Genomic DNA, 17,887 nt, shown 5'->3' on the forward strand with positions numbered 1-17,887 from the left:
TATGAGCCTAAACAGTGAGGTTCTTATCTCTTGTGCACCTTTACAGGTGTGAGAATATGATAGCTACCCTTTTACTACAAATGATACCAAAACCTGGGCTTGCTCCCAATATGTTGTGTATAAATTCAAGTCTACACTGTCCACCACTTCAAATTTCCAAAATTAGTAGCTTGGATCAGACTGAGTTAAGTGAAATGACATATGCTAATGTAAGATTATGCCTGAAATACTACAGCAAAGCACTCGCGCTTATAAAGAAACGTGATGAATTGAACAGCCTATTGCATTGGAACCAGGAAAATAGTTGCAAGACTGGCTAGCTGCATACTCGTGACTGGAAATAGCATACATGGAATCCAAAGGATTAGGTGGGGGGGCAGGGGTTGGGTTTTAGGGAAAAGAGCTGGAAAATTATAATCTCATCCTCAAATCTTACTTTAGGTCTCTTTCACCACATACCATTGCAAAGCCATGACAATTTCTAACATTTCACTAAAATTTGCAAGGCCAAGGGAAAAGAGCAAGGAAGTGGGACTAACCGAATAGCTCTTTCAAAGAGCAGGCACATGCATGACAGGATGAATGGCTGACTTCTGTTTTGCCTCATCCTATGGAATGCAACAGTAGCCAGTCTATTTTGCTCCCAGAACATATTCTCTGCTGGCCTGGCAGAGATTGGACAAGTACATTGCACAAGTACCCTGATTAGGAGTGGGGAAAACAAGGGAAGCAAAGTTGCATCGACATTCTAAATTTGATGGGAGTCTGGAAAACAACAACTGCTTATTCACCAGTAAAAAGTAAAATTTAACACAAACTAAATATTTTACAATTTTAAGGGAAAAACACATATACCCATTAAATTCCCCACTCCTAAATCACCCCAGCAGCTTTCCACCATGGCCCCCTGCATTTTATGGCTCTTGAGAACATGCCCAACTTCCAATATTCTCTTCTCCAACATTTCACAGCCAATTCTTTGTCCACCCAATTGCAGCTTGACTTCAATAAACATACTTAGAAACCACAAGCATAAAGTTATTTCTGGTGAGCTGCCTACCACAACTGTGTAACGAACTATATATCAACAAAAAAAAGGTCGAGGAGTTGTCATGTGGTCGGAACTTCAATTTGTGCATAAGCATTTATGCCTCTTCACATAATGTTGTTAATGCTCAGGACTCAGGCCTTGCCCTTCAACTTTCTATGCTCTTGAGGCTCCAGCCCTGCTGTGATCCATCCTTAGCCCCCAGACTACTAACGTTAAAGAAGGTGCACATTTGAGACACCTTACAGGCTCGTCTATAGCACAATTGTGCTATTGTGGAAATAATGTAACTTTTGAAAATACTTACAGCTGAAGCTAGCTGCTCTTCTGTCATGTCTTCCATAAAGGTTGGGCGCACAACTGGTTCTTCAGGCAATGCCTCTGCTGACCCCATCATTAGCAAAGTCATTCCCTGTAAATTTTAAATTACAAATATTTGTAGTTAGGCAAACTTCATATTCCAGTTCTTCATGTCCCCTACAGGTCACTTACATTTTATGTTGGACAAGCATTATTTTTAAAGTTAAGGAAACAGAAATGAAGATATGTGGACACCATAAAGACCTAAAATATATATAGAATGCACAGCACAGAAGCATGCCATTCATTCCAATTGGTCCATGACAATGTTTGCGCCTAACAAGAGCCTCCTAATGAACCTTGGAATCTTTAATGTCCACCTGAGAAAGATAAGAACTTAATGTCACATCAAAAATACTGCATCTTCTAAAATGCAACACTGAAGTCTGAACCTAGATTACGTACTAAAGTACAGAGTGGGACCGAAGCTCTGAACCCCCGATCAAGGTGCTGCAGGTCTTACCAACTGCGTTAACGTAACACAATGATATAGTATTTTGAGTAAGCAGTTGAAGGAATGAAATCCAATTTCAAAAACTGGAATTTTCACAATAATTAGCATATTCCACAAAGTCCAAAATCTGATTGACTGGGCATTGCTATAATGAAATTTAGCGAAAAATAAATCTACTAATCTTCTACAGGACATTAAAAAATTTGAAGGCACTTATGTATACTTTTTTCTAAAGTTACATATTGAGTTTTACCTACAGGAAAAATATGCAATTTTTTTAGGTCAGGCCTGAATTACAAACAGGGAATGACTCAGGTGTATATTGGATATGCTACTGGGCTAACAATTCCAAGAACTAGAGTACAAATTCCACCATTTTTAAAAAGTTAAATTTCAGGATGTATGCATCATTGGCAGCTCAGCCCTAATGCAAAGTCTTTTCATAGAGTAGTTAAAAAGCAACGATGTTTGTGCGGAGCCACGTATAAATCAGAGTTGTAAGACTGGTGATAAAAACAAAAAGCTACTGCGGATGCTGGAAATCCAAAACAAAAACAGAATTACCTGGAAAAACTCAGCAGGTCTGGCAGCATCGGTGGAGAAGAAAAGAGTTGACGTTTCGAGTCCAACATGACCCTTCAACAGTGAAGTTCTGTTGAAGGGTCATGTTGGACTCGAAACGTCAACTCTTTTCTTCTCCACCGATGCTGTCAAACCTGCTGAGTTTTTCCAGGTAATTCTGTTTTTGTTTTAGTAAGACTGGTGGATTTCCTTCCCTAAAGTATATTAGAGAACCATTGTGATTTTTTTTTAAAGCAACAATTCCATAGCTTCAATTACTTTGTGTCTGTCTTCACTAAGCAAGATACAGGAAATCTCCCAGGTACTAGGGAACCAAGGGACTAGTGAAAATGAGGAACTGAAAGAAATTAGTATTAATGACGAGGTATTACTTGAAAAATTAATTGGATTGAAGGTTGATAAATCCCCCTGGACCAGGTGAGCTACATCCAAGAGTATTGAAGGAGGTGGCTATGGTATAGTGGAGGCATTGGTGATTATCTTAGATTTTGGGAAGGTTCCTGCAGACTGGAAAGTAGCAAATGTAACCCCACTATTTAAGAAAGGGAGGGAGAGCGAAAACAGAGAACTACAGACCTGTTCGTTTGAGGTCAGTAGTAGGGAAAAATGTTAGAATCTACTATAAAAGATGTGATAACTGGACATTTAGGAAATAATGATACGATTGGGCAGAGTCAACATGGATTTATGAAAGGGAAACCATGACTGAAAAACCTGCTGGGAGTTTTTTTTGAGGATGTTACTTGCAGCATAGATGAAGGAGAACCAGGGGGTGTGATGTATTTGGGTTTTCAGAAGGTTTCTGATAAGGTCCCACACAGGAGGTTAGTAAACAAAATTAGAGCACTTGGGATTGGGGGTAATATACTGCTTTGGATTGAGAATTGGTTAACAGACAGAAAACAGAGCAGGAATAAACCAGTCATTCTCAGCAGGCTGTTACTAGTGAGGTACCGCAAGAATCAGTGCTTGGGTCACAGCTGTTGGCAATCTATATAAGTGATTTGGATGTGGGAACCAGATGTAATATTTCCAAATTTGCTGATAACAAACTAAGGTAGGAATGTGAGTTGTGAGGAGGATGGAAGGAGGCTTCAAGGGGATTTGGACAGACCAAGGGAATGGGCAAGAACATGGTAGATGGAATATAAATGTGAATAAGTGTGAAGTTATTCACTTTGGTAGAAAAAACAGAAAGGCAGAGTATGTCTTAAATGGTACGAGGTTCAGAAGTGATGATGTCTAAAGGGACGTGGGTGTCCTTGTTCATGAGTCACTAAAATCTAGCATGTAGGTGCAGCAAGCAATTAGGAAGGCAAATGGTATGTTGGCCTTCATTGCACGGGGATTTGGGCACAGGAGCAAAGATGTCTTGCTGCAATTGTATAGACCCTTGGTGAGATTGCACCTTTGAGTATTTTGTACAGTTTTGGTCTTCTTATCCAAGGAAGGATGTATTTGCCATAGATGGTGTGCAACAGAGGTTCACTAGACTAATCCCTGGGATGGCAGGATTGTCTTATGAGGAGAGATTGTGGAAACTGGATTTTATATAGTTTCAAAGAATGAGAGGTGATCGCATTGAAACTTACAAAACTCTTACAGGGCATGACAGGGTAGATGTGGACAGGATGTTCCCCCTGGCTGTTGAGTCTAGAACCAGGGCACACAGTCTCAGGATAAGTGGCAGGCCATTTAAGACTGAGATGAGGAAGAATTTCTTCACTCAGAGGGTGGTGAATCTTTGGAATTCTCTACCCAAAGGGCTGTGGAAGCTCAATCATTGGGCATGTTCAAGGCAGAAATCGCTAAGATTTCTGGATACTAATGACATCAGAGATAGGGGTATAGTGGGGAAAATGGAATAGAGGTAGATGATCAGTTTGAATGGCAGACTGACCCGACAGGCCGAATGGCCTACTTCTGCTCAATTTCCTATGTTACTATGTTCACAGTAAGAACATGTTCATGGAGCAGAATTGTCCACAAGGTTGGCCATTAGTCACATGAACTAAAATAAAAAGAATAGGTTACAAGGTCATTGGTCAGGTGATCTCAATGCTCATATTTGCATGGCATTTATATGGGTGCTTCAACATTTTTGAGAGTTTGTTGGTAAACGTATGAAAAGGTGACTGCTGAACATCATTTTTACCTTCTACGTTACAGAACAGTGATAGGTGTTGAAGTAAATATATGTATGATTATGCATTAAGTTCATTTATCTGTATTACTTGTTAAATGTGAGGAGTTGTCAACTAAATTTAGTGCACGTGGTTAAAACGTTGTCGCAGTTGTCACACATGCAGCCAGTAAGGATTTTTATTGTTCAACACAGGCATAGTAAAAGCTAAGTGATCTCTCAAAAAACAGAACAGGTCTAAGCTTTGCAACCTTCTCATATTCCAATCACGAGTGGTGATGGAAAATTAAGCTACTAAGAGGAGGAGGCAGCTCCATGAAAATGTGCATCCTCAACAATAGTGGAATTCAGCACACGAGTGCAAAAGGCAAGGGTGGAACATTTGCAAAACATCTTCAGGCAGAAGTGTTGAGCGAACGATGCGTCTCTGCCTCCTCCCAAGCTCCCCACCATCACTGATGCCACTCTTTAATTAATTCTATTAACTTTTCATGATATCAAGAAATGGGTGAATGGGCTGGACACAACAAATGGTATGGGCACTGACAACCACCAGCTGTAATGCTGAACACCCATGCACTAGAACCAGCTGCATCCATTGTTAATCTGCTCCAGGACAGCTACAATATTGGTATCTGTCCAAGAATTTGGAAAATTGTCCAATTATGTCCTTTCCACAAAAAGCAGGACAAATCCAACCAGGCCAGATATTGCCCTATTAACTTACTCCCACTCAACAAAGTTATGAAAGGAGTTGTCAATGATGCTATCAAATGGCACTAATTCATCAATACCCTGCTCACTAATGCTCAGTTTGGATTGCAATAGGTACAGTTGGTTCCAGACATCATTACAGCCTTGGTCCAAACATGGACACAACAGCTGAATTAGAGACGTGAATAACTTCCCTTGTCACCAAGGCAGTAATTAACAATGCAGCACCAAGGAGCCCTAGTACAACTGAAGTCAAAAGATCAGGACAAAACTCCTCAGTAGTTGGAGTCACATTTGGTACAAGGGAAGATGGTTGATGGATGCCAATCATCTTTATACCAGGCCATCACTGCAGGAGTTTCTCAGGGCAGTGTCCAAGGCCCAACTATGTTTAATTGCTTCATCAATGACCTTCCCTTCATTATGAAGTCAGAAATGAGGTTGTTTGATGATGATTTTGGGGCAGAGCCCTGTGCATTCACGACTCCCTCAGATAATGAAGCAATCTGTGTTCACATGCAGCAAGACCTAGGTAATATCCAGACATAAACTGATAAATGGCAAGTAACATTCAAACCACAAGTGCCAGGCAACAATCATATATAAGAAACATCTAACTGTCTCTCCATGACATTTAACAGCATCACATCACCGAGACACCACCAACATCCAGGGACAGCCAATACAAGTGGACCAGCCAAATAAATGTTGTGGCTATAATAGAGCAGATCAGCGGACAGAGACGGAATATTCAATTGTGGATGGCTTCACATCTGACTCCCAAAGCCTATCCATCAAGATGACACAGGTCAGGAATGTGATTATTAATGTTTTTCCTCTCGTCAGGTACTGTACTCCTTTCCTTCAAATCTGCCACCACCACCCACTCTTCAAAAAAATAAAAATCCTTGACCCCCCTTGCAACCAACCGTCCCATCTCGAACCTCCCTTTCAAAAGACCTTCAATATGTGTTATCTTCCAAATTTATGCCATCAGCTTCCAAGGCCCTAAAGCTTTTCCTCTCTTTCCTTCTCAAAACCACTACTTAAAACCTACTTCTTCATCCACCCTAATATCTCATGTGACTTGGTATCAAACTTTGTTTGCTAATACTCTTGTGAAGAATCTTTGGAGGCTTTGCTAAGTTAAAGGTGCTTTATAGATACATATATTGCTATTCATCAATCACTGGGTCAAATCCCTGGATCTTGCTACCGAACCATACTGGGAGCAACTTCATCACATAGGCTGCAGCTATTCAAGAAAAAGGCCTACCACCACCTTTTCAAGGTGCAACTTGGGAGGGCAATACATGTTGACCTCACCAGCAAAGGCAGCATCCAAAGAATGAGCTATTTGTTTTTTAAAACAATTATTAACTCAAGCCGACAACTGCATTGCAAATTAACTTTAATTTCAAACTTGGTACCACTCGCTGACTGGCAATTATTTCTACTGTTTTAAACAAATATTAAAGGGTTTCATAATAAATATTTGAATGTAATATAAATTTTTATTGTTCATAATAAATATTAGTGCATTAAAATATTATAATACTTTCTCATCTTACTTACACTCTTTATCTTAATGTTGCCCCATTCATCATCCTGAAAATACAAAAAAAAAATTTGGTCATCAAGAAAAAATGCTAAGTAAATTTAGAATGGCTTTTCAACAAAGGTTATCAAAGGAAGCAATTTTGATAAATTTCAAGCAGGTTTCACACCTCAGGAAATTACTGCAGATGGGAATAGTAATATCGTTGGGAAGATCAATCATGGGGAAAGATTCAAGATTTGGAAGGCAACAGTAGTACGGACAATAGGTTTTCAATATGTTATAGTTTACACTCAAATAGGCTGGCTACTCCCAAGTTGCAATGAGAATGTAATGAGAATATAACTGAGTAACTGGCCAATGATTACATATTGATGACATGTACCTGGGACATTTAGTTATTGGGGGCATGGGATGAGTGAAGGCTGCAGGTCCATGAAGATAGGAAATTAGTCATGCATAAACTAATGCATAACATGAGAAATTTCTGTCCCTGGTTAAGGCTAAAAAATAAGGGAGATGCTCAGCTTATAAAAGATTTACATATCCTTCCCAGTTTCTCTCATAGTGGAGCAAATTATTCAAAAGCAGTGGGCGAAGCAGTTGTATGGGAATATATTCCCATAAGCTACACCTCTGCAATGCTTAAATTACAACGTTCCCTTCTGACTTCAGTCCAAAGTTCCACTCCAACCTAAAATGAGAGTCCATTCAGCAGATGAGATACAGGGAAGAAAACAGTAGAAGTAAGGCAGCAAATGGTATTTTGGCCTTCATTGCGAGAGGACTGAATACAGGAGCAAGGATGTCTTACTGCAGCCGTACAGGCCTTGGTGAGATCACACCTGGAGTACTGTGTGCAGTTTTGGTCTCCTTACCTAAGAAAGGATATACTTTCTACAGAGGAAGTGCAGCGAAAGTTCACCAGATTAATTCCTGGGGTAGCAGGATTGTCATACGAGGAGAGATTGGACCAACTAGGCCTGTGTTCATTGGAGTTTAGAAGAATGAGAGGGGATCTCATTGAAATGTATAAAATTCTGACAGGGCTGGACAGACTGGGTGCAGGAATGATGTTTCCTCTGGCTGGGAGAGTCTAGAACAAAGGGTCACAATCTCAGCATACGGGGTAGGCCGTGTAGGACTGAGATGAGAAGAAACTTCTTCACTCAGAGGGTGGTGAACCTGTGGAATTCAGAGGGCTGTGGAGGCCAAGTCACTGAATATATCCAAGAAGGAAATAGATAGATTTCTAGACTCTAAAGGCATCAAAGGGTATGGGGAGAGTGGGGGAATATGGCATTGAGATAGAGGATCAGCCATGATCATACTGAATGGCGGAGCAGGCTCAAAGGGCCGAATGACCTACTCCTGCTTCTATTTTGCTACGAAACAGAACAGACGTGATTGAAATGAGGAAGGCCAGATATAACATTTAGACGTGGATGTTATTTAATGCGAAGATAATTTTGATGTTCTCAAAATATGACCTTGGCCTTATTTATGCGTTTCAGTTTTTAGGATGAAGTTTGGGGGTCATCTTATGAGCAAAAAGATTGCTGAATGGTATGTTTCATTTGTCTATTGATGGGGAGTATTATATATTAACAGCAATCTAGCAAGGAGCTTGTATTTGAAGAATTTTTTCTTGATCAATCCTATGGATCAATGACATGGAATTTGTTATGAACTGTTGGCACTGACTTAATACCAAAAAGAAGGAATTAAGCCACTTAAGATTGATCTTGGTGAGCCAATATACAAAATAAAGTACACCTGCTGGTAATATTGAGACATTTAATTGAAATGTTTATTCAAACAATAAAGGCGAAAACAGAGAATCCAAAGATGCTTGCACACACAGCCCTTCAACATAGTTGTAATGTTCCAGCTCGAGTTTTAGAAAATTATAAAAATGATAAAATAAGCAGAGACAAAGTGATTAGTCTCTGGTTAGTCTTAGATATTTCCTGGACAACATGTTGTTGATCTGTTTTCTGGATTTCAAGTGGCAAAGGGCAAGAGGAAACATAAAAGGTTAAAACACTTTAACATGATTCACCCTCACACAAAAAGCAAACACTAAACATTAAAACAGGTTTGATAAAACTACCCAATATAGAATTATTAGTACAAAAAAAACCTTACCTTTAGTGTGCCTCCTTTAATCATAACCTTCTGTCTTTCAGGCTGAACTCCAGTTAATGCAAATAACTGTGCCTTGAAAACTACAGGTGGATCATCAGTGTTCAACTCCAATCCATCAAACTTCTCCTTGCCCCATTTGACATTTACTGGGAAGCAGACAGAAATCCTCATTTATTCACCAGCAAAAACTGAGTTCATATAGGATAGCATGTCTAAAATTGTCTTCAGGTATTCCTGCAAGTGAAGATTTTCTCTCTCCCACTAGGAACACTAATGCACAAATGTCATACTGAATAACGCAAACATACATTGCTTTTAAGCAATATAAAAGTGCTAACCACATTTAGTTGACATGATTCTCTGAAATATCTTCATAACCGACCTAAATACTGCTGTAGGATTAGTAAACGAGATATATTTTTGCTTCCATTAACTTACCAGGAAGAGCATCTCAGCCACTCACTTTATTGAAGAACACTTTGCAACATTAGTCCTAAACTTGCCTTTAGCTAGTTTGCAACCTTTCACCAGGAGTAACCATCTTTATTCCACTTAGTATCTTGCTTTCTCCAAAGGTCCCCTCTCATTTGCCTGCATTCAAGGCTGAGGAGCCTAAGTTGTCCAGCTTTCACTCATAACTATGTCTTGATACTAAGCAGCAACCTTTCGGTAATTCTCTGAGCCGTGTGTCAAGGTAGGACTCTGAATTAGGAGGCTGTAGGTACAAGAACTACTTCAGACTTGAGCAGAATTCAGGCTGGTACTTCAGTGCAGTAATAAGGGAGTGTGCTGCACTGTTGGACGTGCTGTCTCTGGATGAGAAGTTACCACCTGCCATTTCAGGTGGCTATAAAAGAGCCTATGGCACTATTTTGAAGAGTAGTGGGGAGGTCTGCTCCTTTTCACCCTTGAGAGGTTGGAGGAAGTGTCAGATTGATAAAGTTGTATATTCATTAGTATGCAAATTGAGATTAAGGTTGTGCTTATGGATATCACCAAACTATAGTAAGCTGATAAAGAGAAAAGGGCCAAGAATAAATCCTTGGAGGACTTGAGGTGAATGTATAGGGGGTTCAAAAAGAAAATCGCTGTGAGTGTGCTAGCTGCATTGGGACAAGTAGTGAGTGTGGAACAATATGAGGGCGGTCCAGTCAAGCTGGACAATGGAAAAGGATGGTATCTAGTTACCACCATTTACCATACCTAGCACAAAAGAAGACGGTTGTGGTTGTTGGAGGTCAATCATCTCAGTTCCAGGACATCACTAGAGGAGTTCATTAAGGTAGTAACTTCACCCCAACCGTCTTCAGCTGCTTCATCAATGACCTTCCTTCTATCATAGGTCAGAAGTGGAGATGTTCACTGATGATTGCGCAATGTTCAGCAACATTCACAACTCCTCAGATACTGAAGCAGTTCATGTCCAACTGCAGCAAGACCTGGAAAAATATCCAGGCTTGGGCTGAAAAGCGGCAAGTAAACATTTGCACCACACAAGTGCCAGGCAATGACCATCTCCAATGAGGGGATCTAAACATCACCCCTTGACAAAATAAATGCTAGCTAGGCTAGCGATACCCACATCCCAGGAACAAATTTTTAAAAATTCAATGGCATCACCATCGCTGAATCCCCCACTATCATCCTGGGGTTACCATTGGCCAGAAACTGAATGGACATCGCCAGATAAATACTCCGGCTACAAGAGTCAGTCGGAGGTTAGGCATCGTGTGGTGAGTAACTCACCTCCTGACTCCCCAAAGCCTGTCCACCATCTAAAAGGCACAAGTCAGGCATGTGATGGAATACTCCCCACTTGCCGGGATGAGTGTAGCTCCTACGACACTCAAGAAACTCAACATCATCCAGGACAAAGCAGCCCACTTGATTGACAACCCATCCACAAACATTCACTCCCTACATCACTGACACACAGTGGCAGCAGTGTGTACCATCTACAAAATGCACTGCAGGAACTCACGAAGCATCCTTCGACAGCACCTTTCAATCACACGACCACTACCATCTAGAAGGACAAGGGCAACAGATGCATTGGAACACCACCTGGAAGTTCCCCTCCAAGCCACATGCTTACTTGGGGACATACTGCCATTCCTTCACGGTTGCTGGATCAAAATCCTAGAACTCCCTCCCTAAGAGCATTGTGGCTGTACCTATACCACATGGACTGCAGCGGTTCAAGAAGGCAGCTCAACACCACCTTCTCAAGGGCAGCTAGGGATGGACAATAAATTCTGGCATCACCAGCGACACCCACATCCCATGACTTGAATTTAAAAAAAATTATTCATGGCAAGGCCAAGGAGGAATGACGTATCATGGTCACAATCGTCGAGAATGTCAAAACCAATACTGAGGACTAGGTGTTAGATACCTGACGAAGTAAGATGAGGCCAAAATCTAGGAAGTGTTGACGGTCTTCACAACGAAATTGTCAGGAATACAAAGAATATAGCATTGGAATGTAAACAGGACTGTGGTACCTATCGATAAAACAAACCTACAAAACCACAAACCAATTAATCATTGCCAAAATAATGATATATCATTAGGAAATAAAGTTGAAGAGCAAACTTCTCAAAACAACCTAGTGGGTTTGAATGTTTGCATGGAATTTGATGATCAGAATCAAATGCAGTACTTGATGTACAGCCTGCCTAGAGCACTTTACAGCTTCAGCATGAATGCCTTAGACTACAACTGATTCCCTACCTGAGCCTGTGTCTTTCCTCCATTAAGGCACTCCTTTAAACCTACCTCACCAAGCTTTTGGTCACCTACCCTAACATCTCTATGTGGCTTGGTATCAAATTTCGTTTAATAACATTGCCTCCTCCAGAGGTCCCCATCATCACAGATGCATCTTCAGCCAATTCGATTCACTTATGTGATATCAAGAAACAGCTGAAGCACCGGATTCTGCAAAGGCTATGGGTCCTGACAATATTCCAGCAATAGTACTGAAGACTTGTGCTCCAGAACTTGCCACACCTCTAGCCAAGCTGCTCCAGTGCAGCTACAACGCTGGCATCTAGTCAACTATGTGGAAAATTGCCCAGGTATGTCTGTACATAAAAAGCATAAATCCAAACCCCCACCAGTCTACTCTCGGTCATCAGTAAAGTGATGGAAGGTGTCATCAACAATGCTATCAAGTGGCACCTGCTTAGCAATAACCTGCTCACTGATGCTCAGTTTGTATTCCACCAGGGCCACTGAGCTCCTGACCTCATTACAGCCTTGGTTCAAACATGAACAAAAGAGCTGAACCCCAGAGGTGAGGTGAGAGTGACTGCCCTTGACAGCAAGGCCACATTTGACTGAGTGTGGCATGAAGGAGCCCTGGAAAAAGTGGAATCAATGGGAATCAAGGAGAAAACTCTCTACTGGTTGGAGTAATACCAAGCACAAAAGAAGATGGTTGTGGCTGTTGGAGATCAATCATCTCAGATCCACGACATCACTGCAGGAATTCCTCAGGGTAGTGTCCTACGCCCAACCATCTTCTGCAACTTCATCAATGACCTTCATTCCATCATAAGGTCAGAAGTGGGGATGTTCACTGTTGAATGCACAATGTTCAGCACCATTTGCAACTTCTCAGATACTGAAGCAGTTCATGTCCAAATGTAGCAAGACCTGGACAATATCCAGGTTTGGGCTGACAAGTGGCAAGTAACATTCACACAACAAAAATGCCAGGCAATGACCATCTCCAACAAGACAGAATCTAACCATCACCCTTTGACATTCAATGGCATTACTATTGCTGAATCCCCCACTATCAACATCCTGGGGGTTACCTTTGACCAGAAACTGAACTTGACTAGCCACAAATACTGTGGCTACGAGAGTAGATCAGAGGCTAAGAATCCTGCGGCAAGTAACTCACCTCCTAACTCCCCAAAGCCCGTCCACCATCTACAAGGCACAAGTCAGGAGTGCGATGGAACACTCTCCACTTGCCTGGATGAGTGAGCTCCAACAACACTCGAAGCTTGACACCATCGAGGATAAAGCAGCCCGCTTGACTGGCACCCCTTCCACAAACATTCACTCCCTCCATCACCGATGACCCAGTGGCAGCAGGAGTGGCATCTACAAGATGTACTGCAGGAACTCACCAAGTCTCCTTAAACAGCACCTTCCAGTCCTATGGCTGCTACCATCTAGGACAAGGGCAGCAGATAGGTGGGAACACCACCACCTGGAAGTTCCCCTCCAAGCCACTCACCATCCTGACTTGGAAATATATCACCATTCCTTCACTGTTGCTGGGTCAAAATCCTGGAAATCCCCCCCGAACAGCACTGTGGGTGTACCTATACCACAGGGACTGCAACGGTCCAAGAAGGCAGCTCACCACCACCTTCTCAAGGGCAATTAGGGGTGGGTAATAAATGCTGGTCTAACCAGCAAAGCCCACATCCTGTAAATGAATAAATAAAACCAAAGAGCTATGCTATGATTTGCTACATAGGAACATTTGGCCCTTCGAGCCTGCTCCACCATTCAGCAAGATCATGGCTGATCTGGTTGTGGTCTCAATTCCACTTTCCTGCCTGTCTCCCATAACCCTTCACTCCCTTGTCTATCAGAAGTCCATCTAACTCAGCCTCGAATAAGTTTAAAGACCCAGCCTCCACTACTTTCTAGGGAAGAGAATTCCACTAACAACCCTCAAAAAAAAAATTCTCCCCATCTGTCTCATTCTTAAACTATGCCCCCCAGGTTTAGTCTCAGCCATGAGAGGAAATATCCTCGGATTCTCCACCCTATCAAGTCCCCTCAAGATCTTAAATGTTTCAATAAGATTGTTCTTCTAAATTCATTCCTCTAAACCCCATGTCCATTTAGAATTTCACTTTCTCAGAAGTCAAGGAAATTGGTGAAGCAAGTTATGCTCGCTTCTAATACTACACTGGCTATTTTTACCAGGTTGTTTTGATAACTTTGCTTCTCAACTTTATTCCTAATGATATATTATTTTGCCAATAACCGAAAGGTTAATTGATTTGTGGTTTTGTAGGTTTGTTTTATCAATAGCTACCATTGTCTTGTTTACATTCCAGTGCTGTACTCTTTGTATTCCTGACAACATCATTGCGATGACCGTGAATACTTTATGGATTTTGGCCTCATCTCACTCAGCTTCCTCAGATATCTAGCACCTAGTCCTCAGTATTGGTTTTGACATTCTCGATGATTGTGACCACGATGCACCATTCCTCCTTGGTCTTGCTGTGAATGATGGTAACTACATACCATCCTAATGATATATTATTTTGGCGATAGATTAATTGATTTGTATTTTGTCAAGTCCAACTTGACTGGACTGTCCTCATTGTACCATACCCACTACGTGTCCCAATGCAGCTAGCACATTTCCAGCAATTTTCTTTTTGAACCCCCTATACATTCACTTCAAATCCTCCAAGGATTTATTCTTAGCCCTTTTCTCTTTGTCAATTTACTATAGTTTGGTGATCTCCATAAGCCTTAATCTCAACTTGCATACTGATGAATATACAACTTTATTAATCTAACACTTCTTTCAACCTCACAAGGATGAAAAGGAGCAGACCTCCCCGCTACTCTTCAAAATAGTGCCATAGGCTCTTTTATAGCCACCTGAAATGGCAGATGCAACCTTGGTTTAACTTCTCAACCAGAGACAGCACGTCCAACAGTGCAGCACTCTCTCTCATTACTGCACTGAAAACCCAGCCTGAATTCTGCTCTCTGACTCAGAGTAGCATTCAAGGCTGACACCCAAATTATTAAACTGATTTATGAGTTCTTGCTCAAGACATTTTATTTACAGACTTGCACAAAATCATAACATATTTCTTTGAACCATCTCAACGCACTTCAATAAACACAACGAATACAATGAATCAAAGTGCAATGACTGTTACACAATAAAACACTGCAGCATTGCACACATGATCATGTAAATAGTAAAAAGGTAAACGATCAACTAAAGTGTTTTTCATTTTAAAAGATGTTACGATCCTGGTAAGGACCATTAACAGTTAAAGAGAAATAAAGGCATCCCATTATTAACTGATGGAATTATGCCATAAGATTTCACTTTTTTTAAATACAAAAACAAACTTTGTATATAAAAAGAATTAAGCAACACAAACACTATTAACACTATAGTTTATAACTGCTTATGCTATGAACTCAGTTTTACTTTTTACTTTACCCTCCAAGAGTTTTCTTATACAAGAACCTTGAAGGTCCATTCGCTTCTTTAGGGACCAACCCACAAGGAGTGCCACAGCCCCTCAGAAGCTAACTCCGCTGACTACTTTCTGCCACGAGGCTCTGTGAGGACCTGTGGATTTCTTTCTCTAGCTGCAAACTAGGAAAATCTTCCAACCATTTATTTCCCTCACAAAATCGAAACTAAGCTTAAGTCCCACCTGCATTCAGTGCAGCGAATGATAAATTTAGTATTTCTCTGCTTAAAATGCAGGCCTGACTAACAATCATCTCTGTTCTGTTGAAGGGTCATGTGGACTTGAAACGTCAACTCTTCTTCTCCACCGATGCTGCCAGGCCTGCTGAGTTTTTCCAGGTAATTCTGTTTTTGTTTTGGATTTCCAGCATCCGCAGTAGCTTTTTGTTTTTATAACAATCATCTCTTGCTGGCTCTCTCAACCCAGTGAGATGCAATCTACAAAGCAAAACTGCAACTGCCAGCCTTCTGAGCAAACACCCAAATAAATTCAACAAAAGAACACTCTACCCCCACAGCCCTATGACAAGGTGGCATGCTTTGGGATGGTCTCCGACAGAAATGTAAATAAATTATTTTACCTTCAACACAACTCTGATTCTGTAATCCAAATGAATAATTTATATTGCTAATGGAGTTTACGATCTGTTCTCCAGAATTTATATCACTATCAAGAAACACTTTTTTTTACAACCAACTTTCAATTTTTTTTCATCTAGGAACTGCATAAACAATTGAAACAATTCAAATAGCTTGAAGTTAATTACAGTTAAAAGCTAACTTATGTTTATCTTAGAAGGTCAGAGATAGAAGTGTAAAATTTATTGAAGGGTAGATCTAATCTAAGATTGTTTTGAAGTGCATTCACTTAAGATGTCTTCCAATATTTAATCAGGCACCCCCATTTATCTAGTTAAAATTTTAATTCCTCAGAATAAGTTAGATTCTAAAACTAGATATCCACAACGCAGAACATCGCTCTTTTTGAATCATGCCATGTGATCTTGAATGTCTGGAGTACTGTGTACAGTTTTGGTCTCCACATTTAAGAAAAGATATACTTGCATTGGAGGCGGTACAGCAAAGGTTCACTAAATTGGTCCCTGGGATGACAGGGGTGTCCTATGATGGCAGGCTGAACAAAGTGGGTCTATTTTCTCTGGTGTTTAGAAGAATGAGAGGCGAGCTCATTGAAACATACAAGGTTTTGAAAGGGCTTGATAGGGTTGACGCTGAGAGATTGTTTCTGCATGTCTGGGAACTAAAACATGGCAGCAGAGTCTCAGGATAAGGGGGCAATCATTTAGGACTGAGATGAAGAGAAATTACTTCACTCAAAGGGTTGTGAATCTTTGGAATTCTCTGCTCAAGAGGGTTGTGGATGCACCATCATTGGCTACATTTAAAACTGGGATAGATTTTTGGATCTCAGGGAATCAAGGGCTATGGGGAATAGGCAGGAAAGGGGAGTTGAAGCCCAAGATCAAACATGATCACATTGAATGGTGGAGCAGGCTCAACAGGCCATATGGTCTACTCCTGCTCCTACTTGTGTTCTAAAACAGTGGACCAATGCAGGCTTAAAGCAAGTCTGAAGAAAGTGCAGTCTCTTTATTTAAATCCATATTTTCTGCAATGTGCATATTTCTCTCCAGACAAAATAACTGTGCTACACCAGAACATTTTACTAAAGAGAATAGCAGGCATAAAATCTTTCCACTGATCATCTAGACTGTGAAATTAAAAATAATTCAGTTACTATGCTTCACTAAACTATAAAATGGGTTTTAATTAACATATGAATGAAACATTGAACCAAACAGTTTAGGCATAAAACAGGAGTCCTTCTGAAAAATACGTTTACGAGTGAGGCTTGAAGAGCCGAAGGGGGCAGTAGTAGCAGCGGCCGCTACCCAAGCTTTCTGCACAATCATCGTGGCAGCTTTTCTGCAAACGACAATCACAGCTGCTCAGCTCCGAACAAAAAACATACCCGGAGGAGAAAAAGGAAACATTTCCCACATTAATCTCCAGAAAATAAACGCGTTAAACCAGCTGATTCAGACGCGGGCCCGGACGAGGGGGAAAAAACCCAACAATTCATTTCAGCTCAGCCACCGCCTCCAGTTCGCACAAGGCCTGCACACTGACGGTGAACAAAGCGCCATTACACTGGTCAGGCCAGCGCGGGGATCCCGAAACCCAGAGCGCATTAATGGCCCGACTTGGATGAAGCAATGCAAGAGGAGTGGACCGGGCCTACCTGTGAAGACCGGCATCTTGCCGCTGCTCTTGCGATCCGAATAAGCTCGAGCTTGGCCTCGGCCTCATTCAAACCCTGCCCCCCACGCCACTCCCGCCCCGCGCGGCACTGCGCCTGCGCGCGCCCTCGCTCTGACAGCCACTGCTCAGCCTGATGATATCGGTGCTCTATTTGCAGCGCCTGACCCTCCGCTGGCAGATGGAGTTTTCTCTTTGGCCCTTCGGGTTGGTGCAAATAAACACCGGGAATTAGGCTATTAAACTGGGCAGCGAAACAAATAAAACTTCCTGCTAAAACCTTCATCTCATTCAACCTCACTGGCCGCTGTCTCCACACAGCCTGCACCTTT

At 41.4% G+C, this 17,887-nt stretch overlaps 1 protein-coding gene across 2 annotated transcripts in view; it reads right to left on the reverse strand.

Moving 5' to 3' along the window:
* The window catches only part of usp14 (ubiquitin specific peptidase 14 (tRNA-guanine transglycosylase)), a 54,265-nt gene extending 36,617 nt beyond the window's left edge, over positions 1-17,648 (reverse strand). Inside the window, exons 1-4 of one of the 2 annotated variants that reach the window (XM_078540615.1) lie at positions 17,539-17,648; positions 9,008-9,153; positions 6,877-6,909; positions 1,356-1,460 (exon numbers count right to left, since the gene is read on the reverse strand). In XM_078540615.1, the coding sequence (XP_078396741.1) occupies positions 1,356-1,460; positions 6,877-6,909; positions 9,008-9,153; positions 17,539-17,554 (300 nt within the window). In that variant the 5' untranslated portion in view covers positions 17,555-17,648. The remainder of the gene's footprint in view (positions 1-1,355; positions 1,461-6,876; positions 6,910-9,007; positions 9,154-17,538) is intronic. The other variant, XM_078540616.1, reaches the window with a different exon arrangement.
* Positions 17,649-17,887: the final 239 nt, after the last annotated feature.

This window comes from Cetorhinus maximus, chromosome 4 (genome assembly GCF_964194155.1).
Source record: "Cetorhinus maximus chromosome 4, sCetMax3.hap1.1, whole genome shotgun sequence".
NCBI lineage: Eukaryota > Metazoa > Chordata > Chondrichthyes > Lamniformes > Cetorhinidae > Cetorhinus > Cetorhinus maximus.